Consider the following 23,014-nt stretch of genomic DNA (forward strand, 5'->3'; position numbering starts at 1 on the left):
AAATAATTTATTGCTCTCTGGCAGAAAAAAAGCATATACCGTTTAAGTCCCACTTCAGAATTCATGGCAGGTCGATTAAAAAATCATCTCTGGACAAAATAACATAAAATCCAATTTATGTGATATTCCCTGTGTCATCATCACAATGATTTACAACATAATGGTGCAAAATCATAATTTAAAAGAATGACCTCACTTGAACTTCAAATGCCAGAGATACTAATTTGCTCTTCAGAGCAATATCTCAACACTTTGGGAGATGACATTTAACTGCTGTGCTCAGTCTTCACTAGCAACTATATTCAGTGTAATTTATTACTGATAGAACACCACTGACATCGATGAAGGCACACAGCGATATATTTGTCCCTTTACCTTTATAAGAATGGTGATTCAGCTCTTCTGACTTTCATTTTTTAAATAAAAATTTCGATTAGGTAAGAGCTGCAAGTTCTTTAGAAAATAAAATTTCAGTGTAGTGTAGTCATATTACATATATAAAATGGCCATCTCTGAATCATAACAAGCTTTTTAATAACTTGTCAAAGATCTTGTACTAACTTATTTTAAATTAAAAATTGGTTGCAGCCTGTTTTAAACAAAAGACTGACTTCTGACAGAACAAAAACTTTCCACTTGAAAAATCAGTTAGCTTGTCTATCAAAAAATTACTTCTATATTTTGGTACTCAGGTTTTCTATTGGCAATGTTCAATGGCATTTTCCATTGAAAACCTTAATTAGATTTTTTTCATGTAGTCTTTCCTCAGACATACATATTATATTTGGTAGCAGTGTAGGGCTCTAGGTCATAGCAACACTGAACTGTTTTCAAAACTCTCTCATTCTTTCTTTTTTGTGTTTAAAATAGTTTGTGTCTTAAATAATTGCTATGCTGAGTAAATGTGTAATCTGAGCTGGTCTCTCTTTTAATCTATGTGGAGAAATACACATTTTTAAAGAAAATTGCTCTTATTCTAAAGAAAATATCTGAGAGACATCAGATGAGTTGTCTTCCAAAAGACCCCTTTTCTGCTCACTGGCTGTAGAAAGAGTATATGATGACTTAGATATAGGTGTCTGCATTCCAGGTGTCAGGTGTTGAAATGAAGTCTACTATTAGGCCATATGCCATACAAATTGTTTCTTTATATATTCTTGGTATGTACATGTAATCAAAAGTCATGATAATACATACTACTTTGTTGATAATGCATGATGAATGATACATGATGCTTGATAAATTATAATACATAATACTTAGATTATAAGGTTTCCAAAACTCATACCTGTTGCTTTGCTTATTATTCAGAGTTGGAGACTTATTTATTTTATCAGTATCACTTCTGTCTGGAATTCTGTCAAAAACACAGAAATCATTCATAACACACATTTGAGATCTTTTAAAATAAAACAAACAAACAACACTTTCAATAAAATTAAAAGATGGAGTATCATTTTGCATTGTGTACAGATTAAAAATTCCCTGGTATCAGAACAGGTATAGAACAGAAGCTGAATTAATATAAATTTAGTGCATGAATATCTGAAGAGTCTAAGTAGCTCACTTAAAAAAACTGTTTAAAAGGTTATGTTCAAGCACCAATTGATACACTGTATCAAGCCTCGTTGTTAACAGTTAATTTCTTAAAATTCCTTTGAATTAGATCAGAATACTAGAAAGAAAGCAATGTTTTTCAGGCAAGCAGTATATAAGCCATCCCCTTTCCCTCTCCCTCACCATCCCTTGAGAGATGCAAGAGTCTTGTTTTCTTTACAGCTTTTAAAGATTTGAAAATACTCTGGTGTAAAACCCTGATAAAGCATAGTAGTGACCTAGAGGAATAATATTTATCAAAGAAGTTAGATTATTTGTGCTTGAATTGATTTTATTAAGCCATGAAATTTACACTAAGGAACAACCACATGATTTTCCAAGCCCATTATGGATTCCACAGCTGTTGCCTAAAACCCTTTCAAATTTTCACAAAAAGCACCATGTAGCTATCATAGCTGAAACAGCGTAAGTACTTAATTTCAACTTTCTTCCCATATATGGAATATCCTTTAATAAGAACAGGGGAACTCCAAAAGGTCAAATCTAAGGTGATGTACATTGAAATAGATTACAAATACTAAATTGAGAGGGTTGTCTTAAATATTTGGCTAGAACAGCCGAAACATATTTTGAGCTACAACTTATTTGCATATAGAAATTACTTAATTTTAGTTATCTATTCCCCTCTATAAACTCAAGCTATAGATACAAAATTATTAATCCTAGAACTATAATCTAATACTGTGTACAAAACATTTTGTACCCTGCCTTCAGCCAAGTATCACAGAATACTGTTGTATTTCATGAAAAGCCTTCACGGGAGCTCTGGGACACAATCTGCACCCGCATGTGCTCTGTGTCTTTTTCAACACTGGAATTTAATTGTGCAAATACCTATCTCATATCATGGACAGCTTGTGACTGTGACAGGCTGTTACAGTTACTCAAAAGATCACTAGAGGTCTCACTAAACTTGCTAGAACTACAACAGATGTAAACACGAGCGTTTCTTCCAATTCACAGCTACCCAATGAATCAGCATTTCTTTCACGTTTCATTTCATATTTCCAAAATTTCAGCACAATACTTTAAGTACTTCTGTATTTGATCATTTTAAAGACTTAATGTGTCCATCTGGCATACTACTCCACTGCTGCCCAATGCAGCAGAAGCTTTGAAAAAAGTGAAAGAAGAAAAGTAAATATAAAGTTAACTTCTCCTTGTACAACTTCTCAGCTTCTGAAAAGCAGTGGTGAAAGAATATCCTCTGTTTGCACCCAGAATGCTATCTCCAACAGATGCCTTTGGATCAATGAACCATTTACCCATCCAATGTTTTTCTGAACCAATCTAAATTTCTGTCCTCCGCAATATGCTGTGGTGGTTACTCCCACAATTAATATATGTGTTAGGGGAAAAATAAGTGTGCTTCTTTTTTTCTTTCTTTCCCCCCCCCCCTTCTTTTTTTCTCTTTTTTTTCTTTATATCACTACCTAAACATTTCATACAGTGTATCCTCATTCTTACAGTGCAACAATCAGAAAATACTCCCTCCTTACTCACTTTCCCTATATCACACTTTTCCAAGCTGAGGAAACTGTCTCTTCAGACATTCCACATATGAAAGCTATTCCATCCCTGTGATCATCCTTTCTCACCTTCCTCTTCTTTTTTTTTCTGATTCTATTATAGTTTCTTCACGTAAGTGAAATACTGCATGCAGTGTTCAGTATGTGCAAAACATGTTCATACCACAACTGAACAGTGGTTTCTGGTTTTCTCTCAGTTAATTCTCTAATAAATTCTACCATTCCTAAGGATTAGATTATTAATAAAGCAGACAATGAAAGTGTCTTATTTGCTTCAGCCCCATCCCTTCAGATCTGATTGCTCTAAATGCAGTTAGGATTTATTCTTCCTGGAAGCATTTAGCATTTGGAAAAATAGCAATGTAATTTTAAAGGTCTCTCCCACTGTTTGTCAAATATTTAGTTAGTTGCTAAAAATAAGAGAGAAAGGCTGGCTGTGATCGTCTATGCAATGCAATTGTTGGCTGAGCTATGATATGTAGATCTACATGCCAGTACATGTATATGTGCACCTGCTGTCATCAACCTATGGATTTATGTTAACAACTTAACTATGTTTGGTGTTTTCTTGTCCTTGCAGCCAATGGTGCAATTGCCTGTAGTCATCTGCAATGTCTTTCCCAGGTCCTTAATACTGAAACTGATATTCAAATTTTGTAGATATTGTGTTAGGCAAAATTCATATCAAGCTATACCTTCTTAGAACATGCATATGGCAGTATCCAGGAAGCAAAAAGCTATACTTAAATGGCTTTTATATATATTTTTTCACTGTCACATTTACACATGCAATGAGGAACTTAAAATTACTCCTATTGTCCTCAGTTTATTTTGGATATATTTTAAAAATTAGAATTTCAATTACTATTTCACCATTTGAAGAGACATTCATCCAGATAGATCCAGACACTTTAAATCCTTGTCTTTTGGAATATTACAGTCATGGCCAGAAGAGATACAAAGCAGAATTGTGGAAAGATGTTCTAACCTCTGGCTTGAAAACAGGTAACTTGTAAAGACCTTATGCAGGATAGAAGTCTACTATTTTACAGCATCTCAGCTAAACAAAAATTATTTTCCATATAGACAACATGACTTACAATAATTCTGTAAACAGCTCGAGAGATCTCAAAATACCAAGGTAATTCTTCTCAAGAGATGTCTACTAAGAGCAGTCCTTTAGACTTTATTCTACATTCCAGGAACATGCTCATTTTTCAACTCTGGCTTTTAGTTTTGAACAGGGGGGGAAAAAAAAGAATGCTTTTTTCACACAGGCAACTAAACAATATAGCTGTTCTGCAAACTGGTCTATTCTAAGTGTGGAGACTTCTCTACTATGGTTATGCTTGCCAGAAGTAATTCATAAGAAAATAAGGGAATTGTACCTTATGGAGAACATCCTTCACAGAGGAAACAGAAGTACCAAATTTGACTGCAGGCTACAAAAAGGTGCGAACAGAAAATAAATCACCACACCCTTTTATGCCTTAGGTTGCAAGTTTGAGGAAATGCAGAACACATGGTCATCCCTTGCAGAAGTACCTGCTGGCAATGGGTGTGCACAAATTAATTCTGGAATGGCTATATTCCACAGTTTTGAGAAGACCAATGATACGTGAGGAAAAATAAACAACTTGACCGCAGCTTCCTCATTGTGATCATTTCAAGATAGAACTCTCATTATTCACTCCATTTATGGTCATACTCCACATTAGTTATCAGAAGTGTATATTCACACCTATAATCCTTTCTTTGTATTCTCTGTCATCTGTTGCATATTAAGAACCCTTTATATTACATATTTGTGTACATGAAAACACAAAAACAGTCAGCTTACAACCTAAAATAATTCAGACATCTTAATATCTCAGCATAAAACAAGAAGACATAGAGTGGGAACGGACAACACTCTTCAGTGACGCTGTAGAAACTGGAATTGTCGATTGACTTCTAAATTAGTAATCAGGGCTTCTATGCATTAAAATCAAGCCTTAAAAATTGTTTCAAAGTCAATCAGCATGTGGATAAGAGCGGATAAGCATATTCTACTTGAATTTCCAGAAAGCTTCACAGAAATTTGCTTTAAGGACTCTTAAATAAACCAATCTCCTATGCGGTAATAAAGACGGTCCTTTCATGCATAAATAACCAGTTAAAAAGTAGGAAACAAAGATTTGGAATAAACGACAATTTTTCAGAGTGGAAGGAGGGATCTGTACAAGACCTGTTTTTCTTCCATATGCTCACAAATTATCTGGAAAAGAAGGAAAGTGAGATGATGTTGCTTGCCAATGGCACTAACTCATGGCAGTCAAAACAAATGCTGACTGGCAAGGCTTTCAGAAGTCTTCTGCTAACATGTCAGATTTCTAAAATGGCAGATGACATTCACTTTTCTTGGATACAAAGTAAAGCCTGCCAAGAAAAACAACTGATCTCTGAACCAGTTATTATGACTCAGGAAAGAAGTTTTGGAGTTATATAGATAATGTTATGAAAATTAAAGCTCAATTCTTAGCAGCACTCAAACCAGCAAATTCAATATTATGAAGTATGAGGGAAAGAATAGCAAATGAACCACACTGTTATACTCCTCTATATATACAAGGTGTGCTCCCATCTTAAATACCTGCATGGAGATTTGGACCCCCAGATCAAACAGGCTAATATGGAAATAGAAAAGATACAGAGAACAGCAAGAGGTAAATTGAAGTTATAGAATGGATTCCTTGTGATGAGTGAACAAATACAGCAGGTTTCCCCAGCCTGTGGAAGAATCAAGGGAGGGGTGATATCACACAGCTCTGTAGCTTATTCTGTTCCAGACTTCTATGGAGAAGGTAAATTTTACATAACAATTTTTTCATTATTTCTTAAAACAGAAGAAAGGATCTTCAAACAAAATCACACAGTACTAAAATCGAACCAAACAAGTTGCACTTTTTCCACAGTGTGCATTTAACTGCTGGTACTCATAACCTCAGCATGCTGTGGATACCAGATGTTAATGGGGGCTGAATTTTGAAGATGTGATGCAGAAAAAATCTGCAAACAGAGGCAGGGTCGTGTCTTAACTCAAGATAGGTCAAGGCTGAAGAGGACATTCAAATTAAGCACCTGCATGATAAGCATATGATTCCGATATTTGTACTGATCTTGGTACGAAGTGGCAGCAAGGATTTGCAAAGAACTAGGGGTTTAGCCATGTTGTACTTAACTATTGGAGATAGGACTTTGATTTATAGTTTGAAAAGCAGGAAACTGGGGAGAAGTAGATATCATCTGTCCAGAGATACTTACATTTCTGAAGGCAAGAAAACACAAAAATTGATACAGTAGAACAAGAGCAAGATGTCAAAAGAACCTTTTCTCAAATTACATTTCCATTTGTCTCATTGAGAATTCATGCAGGAATCATTCAAAGTCTTCTACTTAGATGCTTAATAAATAACAAAATTTTTAAATACCAGTGATTTTATTCATGTTTTATTTTTAAGACCTCCCAAAGGTATGAGAATCACAAAACACAATACATACAGAAAAAAAGCCCTACCTGTCCAAGGTAGTATCAGATCTGTATCGTCCAAGTACAGCTTTCTGCTCTTCCTTTTCATTTGTGCTACTACTATAAAAAATGTTAGAAATGCCACTTTAGTCACTGTTTTTATTAAACAACTCATCACCCATAAAACAATATATGTCTTGAATTAAGGTATCATACAGGATTTTAGACTGTCCAGATGTCAACAGATTCAACCCTGCATCCATTGCAATCATCAGCTTAACAATTATTGACATCAAAGTCAGATTTACAGTGGAAGCATGTATAGACTAAAACTGAACAAAGAAAGCTCTTGCTATAAACAGGCTACAAGTAAAAGGATAATCAGTTTTCTTTGGTGATATCATTAGAAAGGTGTTCAGACACTCTACCTTACCTGTGTAGGCTATCTTGGGATTTGTATTGATTAAGCACAGCCCTTCCATAGTTTTCATCAGCACTTCAAGCAAAAGAAATACAGTAGTTAGTTAAAATTTTAACATTAAAAATATAAAATTGTTTCTTGGCAAAAGATTTCTGTCCTCGATCAGATTTCACAGTTGCCCACTACCATTGTAACCACACCAGCTACAGATCTCTGCATTAGATGACTCCAGACATCTTGGAGTAGGATTTTTCTCTTCCTACATGCTATTCATGAACCAAATAATGAGGGCCTGGTCTAAAGGTGGAGTTTCTACTGTAATACAAGTCCTAGTTTGCATTACAGTAAATTTCAACTGATTCTGACTTAAGCTCCTTAAAAGAACTTGTCAAGATTTATAATCTTCATGCTTGTAAAAAGAGTCAGATAACATTCTTGAAACCTAAATACAGGAAATGTGGGATTTTTTTGTAGAGCAGAAGCCTGATATCTCATTAAATGCTCAGCGCTCAAAAGTCCCAATGAAAAACAAAATCAGTGAAAGTCCAGAAGAAAAATACTTTCAAAAGACAGTCAATACCTCGTCAAGATAAGCAAATAATAGTTATTTAATGAAATTTATGTAATTCTGTGTGATACTATTCATGAAAAAGTAGACACTCCAAGAAAATGTACAGAGTATACTGAACTAAATACAGAAGAAATGTATTTCATATCTTTCTTACCTTTCCTCTTCAGGCTTCTTCTTTATCCAGCTGTTATCTTGCAAAAGGGTCCGTCGTTTATTAATATCATGAGTAGCCTGTTGTCTGCTTTTAATTGCAACAGAGGGGCTCTTATTATCTGCAAATGCAGAGAAACATGTCTTGAAAATGAATGTATGGGATCATTTTGGAAACTTAAAGTACTATTAGGAAGGCTGAAATGTTTAAGTTTAGCACAGATTGAATCTTCAGCTATCAATCCTGTTTAGTGCAGACCATTTCCTTGAAAAGTTTGTTGCTTAATCCCTTCAACCGTGAAGGGGCTGCAGAAGCCCAGTTTACCAAACTAAATTCAGTTTCATCCTTAGTATGAAACAGCTCGGTATATTTTTAATGTAAACAAATATCACAGATCTGATAATGCAATTACAAAATACACATGCAACAGTGATTCCAGGAAAGTCAAACTAATGAATCGTATTTCCTGGGGTGTTGTCTGCGGTTTTTGTTTTTTTAGATGTGTGACATGATGCAAATTTCAAATGAAAGCTAGAGGTGATCACATGGTCCTCCACCTACATCCAGCCCAACTGCTGTGGATTTTCAGGTCTCTCAAAAGGGTCAGATTCTGTCTGAAGCTTTTTCCTCAGTGTCTGAATGGACAGGGACTCTTTTCTACCTAGGTTTACTGAACTTCTAATAAAATCAATACCTTTAAGGTCTCTATCTTTGCATCGGATTTAACTAAAATTAGTGTATGGTTTCAAAGATTATTTTGAGGGACAGACAGGCACGCACACTCACACTGTATAAATGTGGAAGCCCTATTTACTTATGAAAACAACCTAAAATATCTTTGCCCAGCAACATTGATATTTAGTATATTGGGGAACTAACAATAACTTTTTTTGTGAGAATATATATTCCTCACCATGTTAGAAAGCTGGTGTTTATCTCCTCTCATTTGCCTTTATGAGTGGTTTGGCCCAGAAGCAAGCAAAACTATTCAGTGACTATTGCCCATATTCTCACCTCTTTTTCTTCCCACCTCAGTTTCATATCATCATCCTGTTTGAGGTGAAGGTGAATATTGTGCCATTTTAACATTACCCTTTAAAATGGAAGACTAGAAGTTGAGCCCAAATAGAAACTCAATTTTTAAATTGTGATACCCAAACTTTCCCAGACAAGAGAAGATGAAAAATTAAATGTGCAAAACCTTGGCCAATAGCATGCAATTAATCAACAAACCGATGAGTTTCTCAGGCTTTCCTTCAGAGACCTTCCTGATTTTCTCCATTAATTCCTCACTCTCTGTGCATCCATGCAAAAGGACTTCACCACCACCAGATTTCAGGAGGCATCATTATCTGGTGTTCAGTAAGGACATTTGACTGTAAAGATTGTGTAGAAAAAGTGCACACTTCAAAGAAAATACATGCAGTCAGTATTATGTCATTTGTCAGAGCTGTGTTTTGGCATTCTGCTGTGATTTAGAAGAAAATGTAGCTCTTGCTTATAATCCAAGAACTTCAGCTCTAGTGACAACATGAAAAATGACAAATAGCTACACTGAATGGAAGACCAAATCATAATAAAGCATTTATTTTAAGTGACAATGGCCAAGACTGATTTTTAAATACATTTTTCTCAGGAAATAAAAGTGCTATGGTACAGAGATAAAATACAGTATAAAAATGTATATCTGACTCTAATCCAAACCGTGTCTGCTGTTATCTGTTGCAATTCAGTATAGATATGTCCACACTGCCAAATAAAACAAGGGCAGTGAAGGAGTTAAAGGACTGGACTCATCATTCATGTTTGCCTAATTGCAAGTGTTCTCTGGCTCTGTGTTGGACTTCCTCTCTCCAAGACTGAGCTGCTAGAGAAGTGACAAGCATTTAAGAAGCATGGCTGTGGTAGTACAGATGTGTGTTGCTGTCTCTTGGCCCTGATGCCAAGGTTTAAAATGAACAGGCACATCAAAAATGAGATTTGTAAGCATGTGCTGAGAATTATAGTAGATCAAGGACAAAACCTCATCTATCCTCACTGCATGATTTCTGCATTGGCATGTTCACTGCCAACTGAGCTAGTTTTTCTCTTAAAAATATTTATTAAAATGTGTCTTTAAAGACTTCAAAAAATGAAGACATACCAGCTTCACCTGCATAGCTCCAGCGGTTCACTGAAATAGCTATTAGAATAAACACTTCTTGCAAACTGAAAAGAGGAATGACCTCCATCATATATTTAAACAATAGCATTGTCTCATAGTCACTGTCAAGAATGGAGATAGTTGTAATTAACAAGCAAGACTATATTAAGTGCATTTGCTCTAAATATTTACTCTTTTGAATATACTGATAATACTAGCAATGACTGGGATGTAATAGGGAATTGGACAAACACATATAGGTAGAAAACAACCTTTGCAACATTAAATAATCAAGGATTTGAATAAAGATCCAATAGCAAAAACTGTACCTTCCCGATATAATAAATATTTAGATATTTTTAATTTGGTATAATCATTTGTATTGAAAAAAAAAAAGAAGTTAATTTTTGAAAGTAGGAAAAATGTGAGTTCAAGTTTATGCATTCCAGAGAGAAAACTTCTCTACAGCAAGGATAGCTGATGGCAACTAAAGGGCTGGAAATGATTCCAGCATTCCTTTCATACTGATAGTTTTAGCCAAAGATGCTTTCAGCTGTCTGCAATACATTTTAATCTGTGCTCTACTGGCAGTCATAACCTCCTCTGAATCTTGACAAAAATCCTCAATGACATGAACATAAGCATGTCTATATATTGAAAAAGTACTCAGTATGTATCCAACTATTAAAATTAACCTTGCATAGGCAATATTGGCTTTTTTCCTATAGCATTTCAGGAAAACTATTATCACCTACCCCCAAATCACTTGGATTTCACAGAAATCGTGGGTTTCTTAATTGTTTAGTGCAAAAAAAAGTTTTGGGAAATCTCCTATGAAGGCGATAGCCAAGGACTATATATTGTGTTTTCTTTTCAGGAAACATCATAAGCAATTTCCTAATGCATGAGGCCTTGGGTTTGCTGAAGAGTACCCATTTCTGGCCTAATTAATTATCTCCCAAGTTTCAATTAACAAGTTAAACACAGATCTGATATAACAGTTTGGGTCACATGAGGCAGATGGAGCTTATCCCCTTCTTATTTTGGCAATAAAAAGTTTATGTCCTTAACATGGTAGTGCCAAGCTGCTCCTCGCCATGGCTGTGCCCATTTTGGTGAACTTAGGCCTGGCACGCCCCACCCAACCAGGTCCTCATGCACCTCAAAACCTTTCCCTTCAGTCTTTGGAAGTATTTTGCAAGTTCGAGGGAAATGGAAAATTTAAGTGTGTTTCTAGTTTGCCTCTGGTCATTTCTCTGCACAAAAAGCAAACTCTGGCCCTCCTTAAGTTTTGTTCCTCCAGAGGAACGAACAATCCCACCTGACAAAGATTCATAACTTTTCTCTTCCCCTCCCCCCATTCTAATTTTCCTCAATTTCTCCTCATTTCCCCTGAGTGAGTCAAAGAGACAGTGTGGAGGGCAATGGATGTCGGGTCTGCCCACTGCCCTCCCAACCGCCATGTGCCTCTGGGGTTTCATCGGCAACCACAGGCCTCAGTGGAGGGGAGCACCATCTTGCACCTGGCCTCACTGCTCCACCCCACTGCACTGCCCGGCGCTGTGTTTCAGCCTGAATCTCTCCAGCAAAAGCTTATGCACAACACCACTAGCTTTGCAGCTGAAGAGGGTCCTACTGTGAATCTAATAACCAGCCAAAGAGTGGTGGCGTTGCCTGTGAGGGAGCTGCGCAATGGGCAAGGTGATGCTTGGCAAGGACGGAGGCTGTGCCACAACCTCTAAGTGCCCTGAGAGCAGAAAATTAAGGAGACTCAGTATTACCGCTTTGATTAGGAGATTGTTTTCGTATGCCGAAAGCTGACATTTTGTGCAATGGGGTGTCCTTCTGTGGGAATCTAGAAGAAAACATGAAAAAAATTTAGAAGAGAGAGTTGGCGGTGAGATTAGGAATCAGCCCCAAAGACAGTTTTAGTTCATTTGCCACTTTGATCGCCTTCTTGCACAAGTTTATTCTAACAGGGTAGAATGACTTAGCACTAGCTGCAGCCCTCTTTGAATTGAAGCTCAGGCACAGTGGTGGCTTTTCCCTCCCTGATGATGACTATGCGTATTCCTGCCCTGTATCTCTGCCTGTCACACCACCTCTCCCTCCTTTCCCTTATCAGGAGCTCCTTCCCTGAGAGCATGTCAGGTGGTGGGAGCCTTCAGAGAAGAAGATAGAGTAATGAAGAATGGGGTGAGGTGATTAGCTTAGCGGGAAGATGATATCAGGCTGTGGCTCAGAGCAGCGCCTCAAGCGCGCGTGGGCTCACCCAGCCCCGCTGATGGGTCTTACAGCTTCTGTGGCCTGCAGCTAATGCAGGGGTCCAGGACAGAGGCAGTTCTGCCCTGAAGCAGTTACCCAGTCACTGAGTTCTTCCCTTACCTCAAATCAGGTTAAAAACTGAGCTTCCAAGACTGCTGATTTTAAAAAAATAATTATTATTTGGGAGTTGACCCATGCAAAACATTTCATGTTATGTTTTGAAACTGGATTTTGAATATCAGCTTTTGTAGAGAAAGCATCAACCATAACATAATGACATTTTAATGATAAAATAATTCCCCTTAAGAAAGAAAAAAACAATCTTAACATTGGCTTAAGACTGTGGACAAAACTGACCCTCTTAAGCAAAAGGTTTCCTTTCTGAAAAGCAGCATTTTCCAAGAAAACAATGTTAAGCTGGAAAGCTCCCAACCAGCTCCACTGACCACACTGCTGAACTTTACAGAAGCACCAGGAAACAGTTTTCGTGACAGAAGCAGTTGTTAAAAATCAGAAACATTCCCAGGTGCCTGGGTGACACAGTTGTCCTGTTTTTTTTTTGCATATGGAGAGTGTATTGCTCACTCACCTAAGACAGAGGAGACTGAGAGACCAGAGTTTGTGGCTGTTTCTTTACTAATGGAAGGCAAAGATGTTGAATTTTGGCAAAAGCTTAGAAAAAATACTAAAAGTAATGCTGACAATGAAGCATATAAAACTAGTGCATGCCATAATGAATTGTGCTTAGACCAGATTTTTATTTTCTATGCTTTTACTGCCGGACAATCTCTAAAAGAGATTATGATTACCAACAAATAAAAGTAGGAAATCAAAATCTGGACATAAACAAATACAGATCTTTTTAGAAAGTAAAGATACAAATACAAAAATAATAATGGAGCCCAAAAGTCTGCATATATCTTACCCAGTTGTGAAATTCCAGATGTTTATATGAGTTTAAAATTCTGGCATGTTGATTGGAAACCTTTGACCCACACTCCTTTCTTCTAATCTTAGTTGTTGGTATCAAGCATGCATTGGCACGGTGTGTGTAGAAAACATGTGACTGCTGGATCTGGTTTCCACCCAATAAAAATATGCTCAGGGCGATGGCGAGCCTTATTTATTTTGCAATAGGTTATAAAATATCTTTCAAAATTACTGATATAAGGTTTTAAACAGATATGCACTGAATTTACTAGAAACTGTTCAGGTTGTTATTAAGAAATCAGTCTTATATAGTAACCAATCTTGCTGTAAATTTTCCTGAACTGTCACAAGATGATAGAGAGGACTCTGATTTTTTTATGTTTTCAGCTTAGCAACAGCTGGACATCTGATACTGGTCTGTATTTTAGTCAGTCCAAGGATAATAGGAAGCTTGACATTTTGGTATATTTCACAAGCAATGAGCGCAGGCACTTCTTCATCTGGAGAAAAAGCAGTAGTTTTGTATAGAAGGAACTCGGACATATTTTCTAATAAAGACTTTTAAAGCCATTTCCTAAAGGAAGTGACTCATAAAACTTTGAAAACGGAGCCATTAAACCAAATGTGGTCATTCTAAGGCTTAGAATACCTTGTTAAAAATACACATTTTGCAATGTAAATTTTTCCCATTAAAAATAACAGGAAACTGCTATGTAGACTTCATGCTATACTATAGCCTTTTTTTTTTCCATAGATTCATGATGCAAACTGAAATTTCCCAGATAACTGGTAAGAAAGTATCATACCCCTTCGTTAAAAATAAACAAGAAAACCTTGAGCATTTGTTCTAAAATAGAAATTATCTCCAAAGTAAAAAATCCATACATTTTGAGGCTTGTCTTTAAAATAATCAGAATAAATTCAGATGCATTAATGACACTGAGACCTTGAAAAGTAACTGGAAAGCAGGTTTGCAACTCCTACTTGTATCCATGCATGACAAAAGAAATTCCAGCAAAGAACTAAAATCAGTCCAGAGCAAGAATGTTTCTTTCACCTTCTATCATTTAATTGAAATGGTGTTTTGTCTTTTGTCCTATATACATTTTTAAATGTTTTTAGGGCAAAACAATATTTCTGTTGCACATGTGTACAGCATCCAGAATACACTACGACCTAGTCTGAAAGTAGTATGTGTAAATGAATACGAGAAACAGGCACACTCCCTTTTACAGTCAGCACTGAAAATATGCCAGGTATTCTGAAATTTTAAACACAGGCATTTTAGCCTTACAGAATACTGCCATACAGTCCTCAAGGTTTACTTCTTGCTTCAGAACTTTTAAAATGTATATAAAAGATTAATCCATTAAAATTTAAAATGCAAATTAATAAAAATCCTACTTTAATCTCTAGCACAGACAATCAAGAATCACTGTAGTAAGATTTAAATTTCAAGAAATTAAAAGAATCTTGCATAAAGAGGCAAAATACAACTCATCGAAGCTTTTTTTTCCTGGTCTTCACTACTGTGAACTAAGTGTGCACATGTGTGTATCTATGTATGTGGAAAAGGGAATGGACAGGACACTGTGAAGATCACATTAGTTTAAACACTTCAGCTCATAAAGATCTGGAACCATCACATTGTTTACACAGGTCAGTGAACTATTTATCTTCAGGGGAGAGAAAAAAAGAGTTTTTGACTTTGTAAATGAAATTGTGAAAAGAGAAGTTACAGGCTTCTGTAGGATAGTAGTAAATTGTGTTCAGGCATTCTTAATAAGATCTCAACCTCTGAAGCAAAACAACTCAGCTGGAATGCAAAACAAAAACAAACAGTAATGCAGCTCCAGTGTAATTTGAATGTAAAAACAGCGTCAGGGAACTTTAGGAGAAAATTAAAACTGCCCCAGCCAGTCCAATGAGCAGTTCCCAAAAAGTTTTAAGACATGCCTATCCTGGATTCAGACCTTCCCCCATTTTTGGGGAAATCCAAAAGCAATCCCAAAGAAATCCAGAAAAAACTTCAGACATGACTTCAGGGGAAGTCAAATGCCCCTCCAAGCTGATAGCAAGTTATTCAGAAAGCAGCACAGGTCTCCAAGTCTATTTTTATCACAAATAGCCATATTCACACTTCTACATTTCCTTTCCACATCCTACAGTGATTGATCAGCAGAAGACCTCATGCCTGCCTTAAATACTCAAAGCTAGACCTAGTTTTTAGTTGGTCTGAACACACCCATTCTTCCAACACAGAGTCTGCTTGCCTTCCTTCTGTTCTTGGCTGTAGCTTTCTATGTAATTAGGTTTCACATATATGTATTGTTGTATTTAGCAAAATACATAAGAATAAAACAAACATTTCCTGTAAGAATCAGGTTTTCCACATCAGACTGAACTAGTTACAACCAAAGAAAGTCTTTATTCTTCAGCTGCTAGCTGTGACTAGTATTAAGACCGTATTTATAAATATTCAGATTATATGTATTTTGCTTTTAATAAACAGTATTTCTTTCCACAGCTTAGAGGTACTGCATATCATCACACTGTTTAATAAGTTATTCAACATAGTAGATGTTGAGGGAGTGTTGAGGGGGGTACACTATTTCTCCTAAAAGTCAAAACATTTGGTTTTATACTGAAGTTTTTCATATAAAGCATCGCCAAATGTGAATGCCTAAAATATCAGACTTCCTACTGTTATTAATGAACTGGGTGATACAAAAAGTTGTAGATGAACAACTGGTTTAAAACAAAAAATTTCAGAATTTTTCTGTCTTCCAACTTCCTGTGCTGCATTGCTAAAGCATCCTCGATTGTAGAGAAGCCACTGAGTTTGGCATGTTCACATAAAAAGCCATCTGGGACAAACAGGTTTCTTATACATGGATCTACACAGCCACAGCTTGCTGCCTACTGGTTGCTACGGATCCTTAAAGTTCCAACTTTTCAAAAGCTTTAATATCTGCCATTTGAAAAAGAAAATAAACAGATACTTTGTTCTTTCCTTATCCCAAATACGAAACTTTCCACCAAATTTTCATCTTCTTGAAGGACTATTCTGCTCTGAAGGAAGCTGAAAATTCAGTGTCTTGTGAGTAATCAGAGCTCAGAATTTTAGAATTATACCAATAGAAATGTATAAAAGGTTAGGAAATTATGTTTCCTTTCAGTTTTAACCCGCTTGCATGCTTTCACTGCAGTCCAGAAGAAATTTTGGATAGAATAACTATTGGTGAGCGAATAAAATGAAGGCTTACTTCTGCTTTACTTTTTGTTTCTTTGGTTTTTTTTCCATTGGACCTGTTGATGTTAATTCTATACTATATGGCTTATCTTTCATTTATGTGAAATGAATGTGGAGAATATGACCTTTTAAACAAAAGCACATTTGGTCCTTCCTAATCACAGTTTCAAAGCACAGTAGAGTATTTCCTTGCCTTAACAACTTTCATGTCAGGTCAGCAAACTTTGTAATTTTTTTCCTATCATTTCTCTTGAGTATGGGAAGACCTAGATGCGTGAGCAAGCAACTGATTGAAGTCATTCAAACCTGATACAGGATAAAGATCTTCAAGTCTTAGAAATAAGGCCCTGGGGAGATATATCATTACAGTTCTTCTGGATAGACATCCATAAGTGTGTGAGGTGAAATCTTGCTGGTTTGGAAGTCAACACCAATTTTGCTGTTGTCTACATCCATATTTTCTCCCCTCAAATATCAGAAGTGCTGTGACTGTGCTGTCAGACCTGGCTACCTATACTTCAACTCAAATAAGAATTTGCATTTATAAACATGGTTTCACTTCTTGATCATAGAAAAAGGCTGTTTTTCAAATCACCATCACAGCTAGAGCCACCCAAAACTGCACCATCCTTCACATTTCCAAACATATGATCTCCTAAATAGCCTTAAAGGCCCACTCTCTCAGGTGCAGTTCCGTATGTATAACTGGTGCTGCACTTTCTTCTGCACTGCCATAGCTCAAGATTGTAGGTCAGGACATGAAAGAGAAAGAATAATGGTGCTGCTAACTCAGCACAGTACCAAGCATGTAGTCAGAGCTTAACAAATAAACACTTGAGTATCATTTATACTCTTCGAAATTATACGTAACATGATTCTCTTCATTTGTCAATTAGTTAGTCTTTCTGTCTTTTGCTGAAAAACTACATGTAAAAATAAATACATTTCTTTTACAGATATCAAAAAACAACAAAAACGTGTTCCTAGAATGAATTTTTTTTCAGAAGTTGCATATCAGAGCGACAGCCATATAATACATTTGTAAAATTCTAGAAATAATACATTGCATTTAAATGAGTATTTTACGCTACAGTTTAGGCCACAGAATTGATAACAACCCTCACAGAGAATAGGAATAACATGTGTATGAGCATAAAAGACAAAACAGGCAAGGTTAGAACAGGCAAGGTAGGACTAGAGAGCACGTGAATGTACAACAGAAATGATTCGTCTATTTGTAGCAGCAAGAGGTCTCAGAACTGGTTTTTCAGGACATGGGCGGAGGACGTTCTGTTTTGAAAGAAATTAAGCTTTGGAATTGTCACTGATGTAAAATCAGCTGCTAAATCAGATCCCAAATTTGTACGTGTTTTCAAGTTAGAAATATATGATCAGTTTTAAATGTTTTTTTTTTTAATAGAGTGCAGAAGAGGGGTGATGATTTTAAATTGTTTTATTCAATTCTTTCCTTTCACTTTGCCAGATTTTTAATGAAGAACCCTTCCTGCTTATACATGAATTCAGTTCATGGTAGAGATAAGCCACTGTATCAAAGCAGAATGTGTATTTTTGCTGTACCTTTTTCAATGATGGAAATGAAAGCAAACTGTTGTTATTTTTTTCCCCAAATCATATACATGAAGCAATCTTTAATTTTAAATAAAAATTCCAAAGAAACAATGAAATGAACCAAAGGGCAAAAATGACATTAAAACAGCCATTCATGAAAGGTGGTCTGAACAGTGAGTTTGTCATCAGAGAAATAACACTAGAATAAAATACAATTAGCAATATAATGTAAATAATGAAGTAATTAAGATAGTATGGCCAACAGAAGATTTCAGAGAGGTCCAGGGAATCTGAACACTAAACCGAGACACGTTAAGAGCTGGGTTTTCATAGTCAAGTTCCCCACACTTCTTGAAAATCAGATCCTTTGAAGTGGGATCCTTAGTTGGACACTAAGAAATTGCAGAATATCTGGTATATAAAAACAGAAAAGTAAACACCCTTACCTAGGTATGGTAGAAGTTAGTGTCCTAGCGTGGCTCAGTGTGGTAAGTCAACCTGGAGATACCTGGAAGTGAGGTACAATCAAAGCAGACAGAGAGCTGAACTGTTGTTCCCCATCCAGGCGTCTGAAAAGTCAAGAGATTTCTCCTTCAGAGGCTGAGTCACTTAAGGAGGAGGTAGGAGGTGTGGAAAAGGGTGGCACCTTGCAGAAATACCAGATCAATTAAAAGTACCGGTGAGTTGTTATACTTCTGTGCTTGCTGTACTTTTCAAGTACAGTAGGGCTGGGTTTCACCAAGTGAAATGCCTTCACAGACTTGAAACAGAAAACCAAGCAATTACTATTTGGAAAAATACACTGCGCTCGTTTGGACTTTCCACAGAAATATACGTTGCAGTGTTGTAGGGCTGCCTCTCAGCTAGAGGGTTTCAGGTATTTACACAGGTGAACATGAAGGAACATCGTGTTTCATCAAAGGAAAATGCGGCAGAAGTGTTATGTGGGGAACACACACTGGAATCTGATAGGCATTAAGTATTTGCACTGTTTGAGTATGTGGGCAGAGGCAAAAGATCTGTGGGGGAAAACCCTCCCACATGAGATCTTGTTGCAAGTCCCTCTTATCTGTGCACATTTGCATTCTCCTTCAGTACAGCCAGTAATAAACAGAAAGAAGAGACTGCCTTCACTCACTTTCCCCCCCCCCCCTTTACAATGGCTGCAATACTTTTCTCTGTAGACTGAGAACTGCCTTACTATTAATAAATACAGTAGCAAGGAACATAAACTTCCTTATAGGAGTGCTGCTTACAACCTTATGGTTCTGTTTAAGATACGGAGTCTGCTTTTGAAGTATCTTACACAAGCCCACATTTATTTTATATTTGGGGAGTTTTTGTAATGATATATGTAAGATGCAGTTATGCAAGATTCTGAGTAACCTTTAGCCCTATTGTCTTTTGTGAAAATAAAAAATTTCTTTCAATACAAAAAAAGCAAGCTGACACAAATTAAATTAGTAAATGCCTCCTTAGCTATACCTCTAGAGCTTGTTTTTGCTGATGGTTACCTCTTCATAGGCTTGGTACTTAGTAGCATGAAGTTATTGTCTAAACAGGGGTTATATCTGATGAAATGCAGCTGATGAAGCAGAGCAGCAGACAAGAAAGTACCAAGTATAAACGAGTAACTACCACAAGTTTCAGAATTAATGAATATTAACAAGTAAAGCTTTCTGAACTTTGTACATCTCATCTTCCGGGTTTATAAAAGTGAAAAATACCTATAGCAGTCCTGGCATGTTCAGCTACACTGTACTAGATGTTTATCTTTTTACAATCAAGAAGAAAATTTTGTGAATGCATCTCTTTATAGACATAATACGATTTTATAATTTTAACACACATGCTTCCCAAATGAAACAGGTGTCCTTCCTCATAAGCATTGCACAATGGGAATTAGCTTAAAAATATCTACGTACGCTTTGAGTTGAAATGGACATATAGCTTTAATTTATTATAACAGCACCTGAGACTAGGAATAACTTTTTGTTTTGAAGCATTTTTCTTTCACAATCCGTGTGCTAGATGAAATTAATTTGTTCCTTTGCATTCACCCAGAAAAGTTCTGCTTGTAAATCAGAGATAAGCTTAACTGACTCACAGCACTGCCTTCTTTAGCCCAAATGTTTGAGAAGTAAAAATAGAGATGCAACCAATAAAGTCTGGAGAAATTAAATTTTTATTTTCCTGTATTTATAACCTTTGGACACAGAGAAGAAACTATGGGGCACAGCAAGCCATTTCTGCTACCCAAAATAAGCCAGAGGCTTATTCTAAGACAGTCCTTGCTAAGTCTTTAATGGCTGACACAATAGAAAAGATCCTTTCTAGCGAAATGCATAAATATAAGAAATTCCAACAATGGTACTGACCTCAGCTTAAGAATAAAGTACGCCAGCTATCTTTTATTGGTTGATCTGCCACAACCAGTAAATTCAATGCATGGTGAGTTTTTGATGTTAGCTATGCTGATTACTTAACATTTCAAAGCTGGAAAAACAAATTTTTTTTTTTCACATTAAGGCAAATCTGACTTACTGCTAATCATTCTGTCTGATTTTCTCTATGGTACTGACATACATACCAGTATCATACCTGGTGAAAAAAGAATTTATGATGCAGTGCTGTGTATAAGGAATTGAACACTTTCAGCATAAGCATACAGTAAAAGAGTGACCCATAAGTGTTTTCCATGAACTTCTCTGAAGAAATTAATTTTTTAGAAATTCAGAGGAACTCAAACTTTGCCTCTGGATCTCAGTATAACAAATATATGTGTCATAAATTCATCCATCAAAACATTGTGTGAACTGTTCTGCAGTCAGTTTAGAGAACAGTTTTGTTCTCATTCTCTAGTTGAAGGTCCTAATTTAATTGAAGGAGGGACAGAAATATAGCTTAAGTGAAATTGAATAGCTTAGACTATATCAGAATTTTAATTGTGTCCCCCTTATTCCCCTTCTCACTCACAAGAAAATTCCCCAGTTGTAGCACAAACAGGTAGCATTCTGGACACAGATTTTTCAGCAGCATCAAAAAAGAGCAAAGCAAAAAATACAGGCACGTATATGCCTCTGTATTGTCCACCAACAACTTTTAATCAAAGGATGTCATTTACCTAATCTACTGATTCACCGCATTGGGCCATGCTTTACTGTTGATTTATCAGAGCTGAAGGAATTTATTTTTAGTTCAAACAGTAAAGTGGTTTGGTGAAGTCAATAACTAACTTCATATCTACCTATCACCATAATGTCTATGTAATGTCCTTCTTGGAAGTTAGGTAAATACTCTGCTTTTGCTTGACATTCCTGCAAGAAAAAAGAACTTCTCTGAAAAATAGATACCAAGATAAATGGCCACATCCTCAGCTGATATAACAGGATATAAATCCACCAAAGTCATTCTGCTAGCTTGATTTACATTAGCAGAGTGCGTGGCCTGACATGATTTATGAGAGGAAACAAGAGATGTCTTAGAAGTCCTCCCTACATTAGCTCCTCTTTTTAATTTGTTAGTAACAAGCAATAGGGACACATTGCTGATTGGCAATCACAGGTCACTACCTCTTGCTGCTCAGACTGCTAGCATATTTTGGAGGCCATTTCTAGCACGCTTATTTTAAATACCTCGTCAACAATGGAGGCTTAGGCTTATTTGTCATTCAAAGAATTCTTAAAATGCCTCCTAAGAAACTGCCAGTAGGGGATATTGACTTTTAAAATAGAGTAGCAGTGGCAGAAAAGTGAACATAACTAGTTCAGAAATGCCGTCATTTAGATTTAAATGGTTTATTCAGTGTTATTAAAGTCAAATGCATATAGCACCCTACAGTGGCAATATATTATTGTACTTCCCAATTCCCGCCTTTCTTTGAACAAGGTGGTTGTGTTCTGTGTATTAGCTTTAGTTTATACTTTTCTACAAAGTCTAAGTCCCTTGATTGCTAGTAAGATGCATTCTCTCTACGTGATTTTCTTGTCAATTTTTGTTGAGTTTCCATATTTAAGTACTGAGAAATATTGTTCTACTTCCCCGTCCTTATTATGGCTTATAGGATGGTCGTCATATGAAAATAGCATAATATAGCCTAGCCCTATTGAGCTTTTATGTAGGTGCACAAAAAAGAAATGGGCATGAGCAGTGACTCAGCAGGCAACTTTTTGGGCAAATACCATTCTGAGACCCCTCCCAAAAAGAAAGGAATAAATTACTGAACACATTTTTTTCATACACGCAGCCCTCCGAAAGAAAAGTCCTTTAATACTTCAGACTTTTTAAGTAGGATTGGTAAACTGTTGTGTTCTGGGTTATATGAAGCTTGTTACTATAACTGGTGCATCCAAAAGATTTAAAGACATTCTAGCAAGTGCTGTTCAAATTTTTTCATTTCATGATACAGATTTAAAAAGCTACACTTATCCTATTAAGTTCAACATACCGAAGCCCATTCTCTGACCTGAGGAAAACTGGCACAGCATGGTTTGTATCTATATCACTGAACTTGCTTTCCAAAAAGAACCATGTAGCCTCACCCACGCTCATATCAGAAACAGTCTGGGCTTATACTAAAGACATCCATGCCCAAGGTTTTTTTTAGAGATAACTAATTGGCAGGAAAAAAACTGTGTCAAGGAGTGTGCATGATAAAGGTATGGAGAATAGAGGATATTGCTCAAGCCCAGGTCCTACCCCTACTTAGTGAACTAGTATGGTCCTGAATGGTATTCATTGGACCTGATTTTTCTGAAGCGAATTGTGTTTGACATAATTCATGTCAAAAGATGACTAAAACCAAACACTCTAAAATGTATAGACAGGTGTTGGCAGTGGATGATGACCAGATGCCAGGCAGCACTGAGCAGGCAGACACAGCTATTTAATGTAACCTTTATCTGGGAGGTGGGTTGCACATCTGTGCCACCCGCATATTTTTCTTGCTTAATCTTGGTCTAAGATCATCTATATATGTCAACAGCGGTTCTAACAGCTTGAGTCAAAAGGGGAAAGGTCATTTAGGGAAAAAAGAACCCAGTGCAGCAAATATAATA

At 36.4% G+C, this 23,014-nt stretch overlaps 1 protein-coding gene across 1 annotated transcript in view; it reads right to left on the bottom strand.

Annotated features, from left to right (window-relative positions):
• Positions 1 to 18,618, bottom strand: part of SCEL (sciellin) — a 51,189-nt gene extending 32,571 nt beyond the window's left edge. Inside the window, exons 1-6 of the mRNA XM_064447242.1 lie at positions 18,404 to 18,618; positions 11,722 to 11,795; positions 7,801 to 7,918; positions 7,088 to 7,150; positions 6,703 to 6,774; positions 1,289 to 1,357 (exon numbers count right to left, since the gene is read on the bottom strand). Coding sequence (XP_064303312.1) covers positions 1,289 to 1,357; positions 6,703 to 6,774; positions 7,088 to 7,150; positions 7,801 to 7,918; positions 11,722 to 11,764 — 365 coding nt within the window. The 5' untranslated portion in view covers positions 11,765 to 11,795; positions 18,404 to 18,618. The remainder of the gene's footprint in view (positions 1 to 1,288; positions 1,358 to 6,702; positions 6,775 to 7,087; positions 7,151 to 7,800; positions 7,919 to 11,721; positions 11,796 to 18,403) is intronic.
• Positions 18,619 to 23,014: the final 4,396 nt, after the last annotated feature.

Source organism: Phalacrocorax carbo, chromosome 1 (assembly GCF_963921805.1).
Source record: "Phalacrocorax carbo chromosome 1, bPhaCar2.1, whole genome shotgun sequence".
Lineage (NCBI taxonomy): Eukaryota > Metazoa > Chordata > Aves > Suliformes > Phalacrocoracidae > Phalacrocorax > Phalacrocorax carbo.